This window comes from Engraulis encrasicolus, chromosome 20, assembly GCF_034702125.1.
Source record: "Engraulis encrasicolus isolate BLACKSEA-1 chromosome 20, IST_EnEncr_1.0, whole genome shotgun sequence".
Taxonomy (NCBI): Eukaryota; Metazoa; Chordata; class Actinopteri; order Clupeiformes; family Engraulidae; genus Engraulis; species Engraulis encrasicolus.
This window is the reverse complement of record NC_085876.1, coordinates 47,796,640-47,806,639: the sequence shown is the minus strand read 5'-3', so window position 1 is coordinate 47,806,639 and position 10,000 is coordinate 47,796,640. Positions and strand designations below refer to the sequence as shown.

The 10,000-nt window shown below is 47.8% G+C and overlaps 1 protein-coding gene across 1 annotated transcript in view; it reads right to left on the bottom strand.

Moving 5' to 3' along the window:
* The window catches only part of LOC134436070 (inactive phospholipase C-like protein 2), a 39,762-nt gene that overhangs the window by 12,688 nt on the left and 17,074 nt on the right, over positions 1-10,000 (bottom strand). The window contains exons 2-7 of the mRNA XM_063185097.1: positions 6,288-7,270; positions 5,430-5,616; positions 4,202-4,804; positions 3,021-3,338; positions 2,339-2,464; positions 1,069-1,108 (exon numbers count right to left, since the gene is read on the bottom strand). Coding sequence (XP_063041167.1) covers positions 1,069-1,108; positions 2,339-2,464; positions 3,021-3,338; positions 4,202-4,804; positions 5,430-5,616; positions 6,288-7,270 — 2,257 coding nt within the window. The remainder of the gene's footprint in view (positions 1-1,068; positions 1,109-2,338; positions 2,465-3,020; positions 3,339-4,201; positions 4,805-5,429; positions 5,617-6,287; positions 7,271-10,000) is intronic.

Genomic DNA, 10,000 nt, shown 5'->3' with positions numbered 1-10,000 from the left:
TCGATTGGTTTGGCTAATTTCTCGAAACTGAGATGACATTCTCAAAACAACACAGACAAATCTCCAAACCAACTTGCAATTTCCCACAACAGAATGGCATTTTTCATTGCTTTCATCAAATTTCAAATGCTTTGTACATGTCTCAAATGTTTAGTACATCTCGGCAGATGGCTATGTACAAGTACCCTACAGTTGACACATTGAGCATACATTTAGCACATTTTCCAAATAAATTGACCTTTCTTATCTAAACGAATTAGACAATTCTCAGTCTAATGGTTGCCCTCTCCAAAACATGTCAGCATGATTTCATTGTGTGAGTCATCATATCCAAAGTAGTTTGCACAATTGTCAAAACAGTCAAGGACATAATATTTTAAGAATTTCTTTACTGTAAACAGTAAATTCATGACAGTGTTCAACAGGCCAGATGGTATTGTAACTTTACTAGTTTGTAGAAAATAATTTTACAACCGTGTATACTACAGTTTCCTCTGTTATTTGGTTAATTTCTTGACATTTTTTCAAACGGCATTTTGTGGATGGAATTTAGTTTCGACACACGGGTAAACTGTTTTTGGAGTGATATGAGCAAGTGAGGAGGATCCATGTAGTTATGCTGAACCATCCAGTTTATTTTGACAGAATGACTAAATGAATGCAAATGAGCCAAATCAATTGAGAAGGATATATGCCATTTTTATGGTACTGACTATTTATGTGGGAGAATGTTTAGTGCTGATGCAAGAATGAGCTGTTTGGGAGGTATATGACATTTTGCTAGTTATCTGAAGTGTTGTGCAGAAGTGTAAGAATGTTTGGCCAAATGACCCAATGGTTATAGGAATGTCATCTCAGTTTCAAGAAATTAGCCAAACCAATCGAGAAAAACTGTAAAACCTCCAAAACCCCATATAATATCTACAAATGAACAAAACTATATAGTACAGTCATATATACGGTACAGCAGACACAAAGTAGAGATTATTGATTTAAAAAGCAAGCATATCAAACCAATCTAAATGCATACGAAAAATAAATAACTGAGTCAAACAAATGATTAGATACCTGGCAATGCCCCACGCTCATTGGCACTGAAATAGGACACCTGTAGAGAGAGAGGAGAGAGGGATGGTGAGAGACAGATAGGTGGGAGGAAGAGGGAAAAAAGATGAGCAGAGAAAGAGAGGAGGAGGATGGGAGGGAGATAGATAGATAGATAGATAGATAGATAGATAGATAGATAGACAGACAGACAGACAGACAGACAGACAGACAGACAGACAGACAGACAGACAGACAGACAGACAGACAGATAGATAGATAGATAGATAGATAGATAGATAGATAGATAGATAGATAGATAGATAGATAGATAGATAGATAGATAGATAGATAGAAACCTCAGGTGCATATCATGAAGCATGTCTTCATGGCATAGACTATGTACATTTTTAGTGGTTTACCCCCAGAATTTATGCTGCCCATTCACAATTGTGCGTGTGTGTACTGCAGAAAATCAGGAGGATCATGTTCAACAAGATAATCTTCCAAATACTCCACATACATGGATATTACCACTATCGATGAAACAAATACACCAGTGACCCTTGTTGAAAATAGGTTGTTATTTTGATTTATATATGAGCACTTGTTTTAATGCCAAAATGCTGAAGTACGAGCCACTTTTCGAATCAATTACGAGCCTTGAATATAACTGCAAATTAGTCGTCCTTGTGTTTGGGAGCCTTGGACACATACATAAACTAGTCATGCGAGGCTTGCAAATGTGTGGATTATGCAAAAAGAGTGCAAAGAGACTGGCCAAATTCTGTTTTATCACTGCCATAATAGGGAGCTTGTCCATTTGGAGACGGAGATGTCACATATATCCATACAGACTAATGGACTTTTTACTCTTATATCATCATACTTGCCAATATTTCCATTAATGTTTGGATCTGTAATCCGTGTGTGTGTGTGTGTGTGTGTGTGTGTGTGTGTGTGTGTGTGTGTGTGTGTGTGTGTGTACCTGCTGCCTCATGATGGCTGGCCGGCAGGCCCCATGGTGTGTGTGTGTGTGTGTGTGTGTGTGTGTGTGTGTGTGTGTGTGTGTGTGTGTGTGTGTGTGTGTGTGTGTGTGTGTGTGTGTGTGTGTGTGTGTGTGTGTGTGTGTACCTGCTGCCTCATGATGGCTGGCCGCAGTGTGTATCCGCAGGCCCCATGGTGTGTGTGTGTGTGTGTGTGTGTGTGTGTGTGTGTGTGTGTGTGTGTGTGTGTGTGTGTGTGTGTGTGTGTGTGTGTGTGTGTGTGTGTGTGTGTGTGTGTGTGTGTGTACCTGTTGCCTCATGATGGCTGGCCTCAGTGTGTATCCGCAGGCCCCGTTGCGTCGGAACCAGCCCCGGTGCAGATCCATCATGGCCCCCTCCGTCTGCACGTTCAGCGCCACCAGCTGCAGCCCCGCCTTCCAGAACCAACCCCAGCGGGTCCGGGTTCGAGGAGGAGTCCACGTGCATCACACACACGCACACACAGACACACACAGACACACAGACACACAGACACACACACACACACACACACACACACACACACACACACACACACACACACACACACACACACACACACACACACACACACACACACACACACACACACGCACACACACACATTTGTAAATGGGCAGCATAAATTCTAGGGGTAAACTACTAAAATGTCCATACTCTATCTTAACCCATTTTAGCCTAAGCCCTTCCTGGGAAAGGATGCCCTATGTCTATTAAATCCTAAATATCTCAGCCTCCGAAGCACATACAAACATGAAATAAGTTGCATTTAAAAGCTAGGACCCTCATTTTGCATTAGAATGTGTTCATTCAGCTCTAACATACACACATTTTTAATACAAACCCTCAAATCGCAAGAGCCTGAATGTAGCGTATGTGTTTCCAGGCTAAAATGGGTTAAAAGACATGGTCCATACTCTATCTTAAAATACATGGTGTTATGATGTGCACCTTCCAGAAGCCCAGGGGGTCCGGGTTCGAGGAGTCCACGCGCATCAGGCTGGGCCGCACCCTCAGCAGCCGTCTCTTGGCCAGCTCCACCAGCTCCGGCCCGTGCTCGGCTGCGTGCCGGCTGGCCAGCGCCTCCCGGAAGCAGGTGACGGCGCAGCAGGGCGCGGGGGTGGCGGTTGCCGAGGGGAACTCGTTGTTAGGCGGGGGGTCGGCGTGGCACAGCGAGATGAGCTCCGACAGGTCGGGGCAGAGGGGCACGCGGCGAGACGACACCGGCGTGCCAGGACCACCTCCTCCTCCTCCTCCTCCTCCTACTCCCTGCACAAAAACACCAGCATGTAGGCATTTTAGAATATGGTGAATTCAGGTAAATTGGGCCACTTTTTTGCATACCAGTGAATGGTCAAAAGTGGCCCAATTTACCTGAATTCACCATAGATACAAAGTGCACAGGGAATATACAGAACAAATACAGATGTAAAGAAGGGTTAGTTAGGCTTTTTTACATACTGTAGCAATTGAATTGGTAAGATCCAAGTCCCACTGTCATTGTGTCACAGCACTCTAAAGCACACAAGTCAACGCTGCACACAGCAAAATTGTATTTATGCCTCACCCGTGCAAGGGGACATCCCCCAATGGCACCTGAAAGGGAGCAGTGCGGCAGGACGGTACCATGCTCAGGGCTCAGTCATGGAGGAGGATGGGGGAGAGCACTGGTTAATTACTCCCCCCATCAACCTGGTGGGTCGGGAGTTGAACCGGCAGCATTTGGGCTACAATTCTGATGCCCTAACCGCTGACCCATGACTGCCCTGTAGCATGTAGGCATTTTAGAATGTAATTGCCATATATAGGGGAGACAGCCGATTGACCTCCGACCTTAATCATTTTAATTGATCACACTCTTGCCACATATAACCAAAAACAAACAGCAAGCATGGACCAACTGCTTTCAACACATAGATCTACTTGAATAGAACAGCTATCCTGAAGTGATAGAGAGGGAGAGAAAGAGAGAGAGAGAGAGAGAGAGAGAGAGAGAGAGAGAGAGAAAGAAAATGTCAGGACAGAGGGAGGAGAGGAGGAAGGAGGGATGAGAAATGAGAGAGAGACAAAGTTGTAATGATATATCAGACACACATACAATGTTATATGAATGAATGACGGCGTCTCCTTACACTCACTCCCATGGCCTTCTGGGTAGTTTCCTCCGTCTCGCCGCTCCCGTGCTGCTGCTGCTGCAGTGGGTCTGGGAGGGGTCGGCTGCCTAGCAACAGCACCTTCCCTCTGAGCGCGTGCGGGGAGGGCAGCTGGCCGTCCGGCTGCCCGTTGCCTAGCAACCCCCTGTGAAGCCGCTCCCCGAAGGCCTCGCGCAGGTGCCGGACCATGATCCTCTGCTGCGGCGGCGAGCAGTGATTCTCCATGCACAGGATGAGAGGGAACTCAGAACCCCCTGATGCAGAACCCGGAACACCGTCATCATCGCCCCCCTTTCCTACTCCATGGACCCACCCACCCGTGCCACCGTTGCTACCACCACCACAGTGGCCACCATCTCCACCAACTTCTCGTGTTCTAGTAACGAATGCCATCCTGGCCACGGTCTGCACCACCTCCCTGAAGCCCAGAGGGGGCGCCGGCGAGTGCATCATGGCGGAGTGCGTGTGGCCCTTGCTGACCACCGGCTCCCCCTGGGGGCCGTCCCACACGTCCAGCTCCAGGCAGCGGCAGCCCAGACGCAGCGCCCGCTCATACCCACTGAGGCCGCTCACCGCCGGCACCTTCAAGGTCAACAGTCAAGGGCAAAGTCATGGTCAGGGGTGCCGTTTCTCGACAACATTGTTGCTAACTAAGTTAGCAACTTACTTGGTTGCAATGCAATTTCCCATTGGAAACCTAGTAAGTTGCTAACTGGTTAGCAACAATGCTGTCAAGAGTTAGCTCTGGACAATTCATGTGTACCATACAAAATAAGCTTTACTATCAACTTGGCCAAAGACCAATAAATTGTTTTAGATTTCTTCATGAACTAGACATTACAAAAGCAATCGAAATTAGGTAGGATAGACACTAGGATAGACATAGGATTAGGTAGGATAGACACTTATGCCTCTTTTCCACTGCCGGTTTTCTGGTAGGCCTACAGCTCGACAAAGCTCGATTTGGCCACCAAATAGGCACAACGTAGCTCAATCGTAAAGCAAAAAGTGGCCGCCAAGTCACACTGTGTCAAGGTGTAAGCCTACCAGAAAACCCACAGTGAAAAAGAGGCATTACAGTAGGGTGCTGCACACAGGGATGTCAAATCATATATTCTTACATAAACAGGCTGAATACATAGCATTATATCTAACCACTACAGTAAGCATAAACAAAAAACGAGCAAATGAACAAACAAGTAGTCACCTGTGCCTCTGTGACGTGTGTGTTATGGGAGGCACTGATGAAGTAGTGGGGGAGGGGCTGCGTCATGTCCTCACACACCCCCGTGTGGGCGGGGTCCATCAGGCTGCACTCCCACGAGTCCAGGAAGCGCGTGAAGCCGTCCAATGACAGCCGGCCGAGCTGGCGGCCCAAGGGGGAGGGCTCGTACCTGTCAACCAATCACAAAAGTGTCAGAGGTAACACTAAAGGTGCCCAACGTGGGCCGCCTACCCGATGTGTGCTCAATGCACACTGCACATGCGCAAGAACTTGGCTGATGCTTTGCTGTATGACCAGTAATAATGTATCTCTCCTCATCTCAATAAATGCAGCAAAATAATGCATTTAGTGTCTGCATTTACTTGCCCATAGGAATGGCGGTTCGTAGATATCACCCAATATCAACAAACCCAATATTTTCAGTGCTCCAAATGACAAGAAAAAAACTATTACAACTTAACATATTACAACATAAACTTTTACACTGTATATAAGGGGAAGATGGTAAAAAGATGGGCCGTTTCCCAATATCTAGTATGCGCCCTTCGAAGTGCGTCAGCCTTCGTAGTCAAGCCCAGTGATTGGATACTCTTTGGTGAACTCGAGTATCCGAGTGCCCGAGTATCCAATCACTGGGCGTGACTACGAAGGCTGACGCACTACTAAGGCTCATACACTTGACATTGGGAAATAGTGAATGTCTTGTCCTTTAACACCACAAGTACCAGCCGGTGTGTAAACAAATACGTTGCATTGCCTGCTTTTGGTTCTTGAACAACACACTTACAGGGCAGTAACATAACAGGTTTTGTTTGCGAGGAAAGGGGGAGGTTCCTGTACCTGTCAATCAATTCCTGGGCTGAGCCTTCCGTCACGTGGGCCATGCCCTGCTCCGTCTCCAGGAAGCGCATCACGTCCTTGGTATCCAGGAAGTCCTTGTTTCCGGAGAACTGCACCATCAGGAAGTAGACCTCGGGCCGCGTGCTCAGGTCGTGGAACGCCTGCGTGAAGTGTTCCAACGAGACGCGGTGGGGCGTGTGCGGCGGGGTGTGAGGTGGCGTGTGCGGTGGCGTCTGCGAGAGCGAGTCGTGACGCAGGATCTCGTGTAGGCGCACCTGGATGTGTGAGCTCTTCACGCCAGGACTGAGTTTCTCAATGAGGTGCGCCGCTTCGTGCAAGCTCAACGAACCGCCATCTTTGTCGACGCTGCCGTCTCCCACGGCGAGCACCTGCGAGAACTCATCCGAGAGCCAGGAGAGCTGCAGGTTGGCCCGCGCGTCGTCCCGGCTCTTCTCCGAGGTGGAGCGCGCATGCGTGTGCGCTTTGGACGTCTTGGAGGCGTGCGAGGAGTGTGTGTTGGAGTGCGTGTGTGAACTCGGGCCTTGGTTGGAGATGAGGTAGCGTAACCCTGTCACCCAGATGTTGGCCACCTCGGGCGACACCGCCACCAAATCCAGCGTGTCGTAATCGTCACCGTAGACCAGCGAGAAAGCACAGTCCTCCGCCACCAGCTCCGCCACGCCACTGGCGCGGAACACCTCCGTGTTCCTTCCTGTCCGCACCTCGCGCACCTCGGCCAGCGCCAGCCGAGCTTTGCCCGCCTCCTTCTTGCTGGGCTCCCAGCGGATGGCGCGATGCCCCGCCTCCAACAGGAAGTGGCGGACGTAGATGCGGAGTCCGGGGCGGACCTTGCGCATCTCGCTGCCCTCCTGCATGCGGCTCAGGCAACCCTGGGCGGAGCTTATCTTGGGGCCGCCCGTCATGCCGCCGAACGACACGGTCTTCTTGCGGTCGCTACCGGCGCGGCTACGCCGAGAGCCATCCTGGGGGAGAGGAGAGGAGAGGAGAGGAGAGGAGAGGAGAGGAGAGAAGAGGAGGGGAGAGGAGAGGAGAGGAGAGGAGAGGAGAGGAGAGAAGAGGAGAGGAGAAAAGAGAGATAAAAGTATGTCAGTATGGGCTACTGCTAGGGCTGTGTTTAAAAGATCAATCTGCAATCCAATATCGATCCCCATTCGAAAAGTGCGATATCGAACTTTGTGGATCAATCTTTTGCAGATGATGATATGGCGCCATTTTCACAACCACATTCTGCAGCTCTCTTCAACTTTCATGCAGGCTACATGCAAAAATACACACGGCCTATTCATGTAAATAGTGCCAGTCTTTTCTCACCTTTCTCTCTCATACCAGGTTTTCCACTTCTTTCTCTCATACCAATGTGTTTGTATGGGCTTCAGAGGCTGAGATATTTAGGTTTTTATAGCCGGTCTTAGAATTCAAGGCACAAATGGGTTTAAAAGACAACCGAGCAATACAGAAGAAGATCGATGTTGAATGGAATCATGGATCGAATCAGATCGTGACCTTCTGGATCGGAATCGAATCGATCCAGGAAATCTGCATCGATTCCCAGTCCTTGCTACAGGGTAGTCGCTATGACGTTAGTTGCTACCGTGGCTAAAACTGGAAGTATCCTTGAAAAGAGACAAGGGAAAGGGAGAAAAGAGAGATACATTCAGGACACTAGGTGCAAGTGTTCCTATTGTCCTTCACTGTGGCTGCCTGCCTTGGGGCACGAGGCTCAACAGTTTTTATTCAATAATGTGCAAAAACACAATTCAATTCAGGTCATGCTCTCATTTGCAATCTCCTTTTTGAATGTGGCTAAGCCCCCGAAAATGTTGTGTTGGTCAGTGCAGGGACATGTTGTTGTTTTCTGCAACACCGAGGCAAGAAGGAGGGAGGAGCAGGAAAGGAAGGGAGAAAGGAGTTTGACTTGTACCCCTTATGCTACTATGGGCATCATGCCAGAAAAAATGATACTGCCTTCTTATGCACCCTTATGATCACTGTCACATGCTCACTGTCACAAGGAGAATCACCATTATCTGATTTTAAGGCATGCGTTGCAAACACTTTGCATCGTTATCAGTGCAAGTGTTTTTGAGGTTTGAGTTAATACATTGAACAAATTCAGTGTAGCATATCTTATGTTCATCTTGTAAGTATGTCTGCTTTGGTCTATGCTTCTTGTTATGTGTTGTTGTGTTTTTTATCTCAGTGAGTCTATATCCTAACTTCAGTTTTCCTGCTAACCATTGTGCTATGGCCTGCTTGTCTTAATATATATGTGTCTTGTACAGCATGCCATTCTTTCACTCACTGACTTTTACCACATGTGTGCTTGAATCTATACATCCTGTTGCCCTGTATGCTATGTTTTCCACTTGCTTCTCTTGCTGAGTCTTGTGCATTTGTGTTGTCTGGTATAGTGTTGCAAATGTCCTGCTATTTCGCTGTACTCTGTTTGTCTTGCATGCACGTTTTGATTATGTGTCTGCATGGCTATGTCCTGCATGCTTTTAATGTCTTAAAGGACCGGTTCAGTCAATTTCAACATGCAGTTGTAATGCTCACACTACCCTGGACTTGTCAGTACCTGAGATTTTTTTTTCTTCTTCTTCAGCCGTTTCCAAGATCCTGGTCATTGTAATGGAGGCAGCGCTTTGTTTACATTTCAAAAAAACTATTTTATTTATTCTCAAAAACGTCCAAAAGCTTATAAAACATCAGCAGACAACTAGCAACCAGCGGTACCTTTTGGGAAAATATTTGGAGTAGGCCTATGTTATTTTTTTTTAATGTAAACAAACGCTGCCCCCATTAGAATTGCTCATAAAAATGTGGCACAACCGGGTACTGACAAGTCAAGGGTAGCGTGAGCAATACAACAGCATATTGAAATTGACTGAACTGGTCCTTTAATCTTGTATGCCTTGCTTTTTTGTGGATATGTTGTCTTTTGTGAGTTGTTAGTTTTCATCTGTATTGTGAGTCCTATGGAATGTGCGTTATGTGTCTTTGCTGCTTTCTTGGCTAGGGCCCACTTGGAAAAGAGGCAACTGCTTCAATGTGACTACCTTAGGAGAAATAAAGGAGAAACAAATAAATCCTGGAGAGAGAGGGGTGGAGGCAGAGAGAGAGATATATATATATATAGAGAGAGAGATAGATAGAGAGAGAGAGAAGACAGAAAGAAAATGAAGGAGGGAGAGGAAGAGCGAAAAGGGGGGAGGGATGATGAGGGGAGAGAGAGAGAAAGAGGAGGAATAAAGAGTGCAGTAAGTGGAGAGGGAGAGAGAGAGAGAGAGAGAGAGAGAGGCAGAGAGAGAGAGAGAGACAGACAGAGAGGAGGGAAAAAGAGAGAGAGAGAGAGCAAGTGCGTACCTACAGTATGTACATGGACCACACAATCTCTCCTTCGTTTGAAAAGCAATAGTGCGAGACAGGACAGGACAGGACACTGCTGCAGTGAGAGGAGAGGATGACGCATAAGACTTCCGGTGAGGGAGAGAGAGAGATCTCCGGCGGCAAGGCCGTTTGTTATGGGTACTGAGGGGGTTTCAAGGAGATGAGCAGCGGACAGATACATCTCCCTCCCCCCCCCCCCCCCCCCCCAACACCAACGTCCCTGGGTGACCCCTAGAGAGGGAGAGGGAGGGGTGGAGAGGGTGGAGGAGGAGGAGAGAGGGGGGGGTGGAGACGTAGTGGTG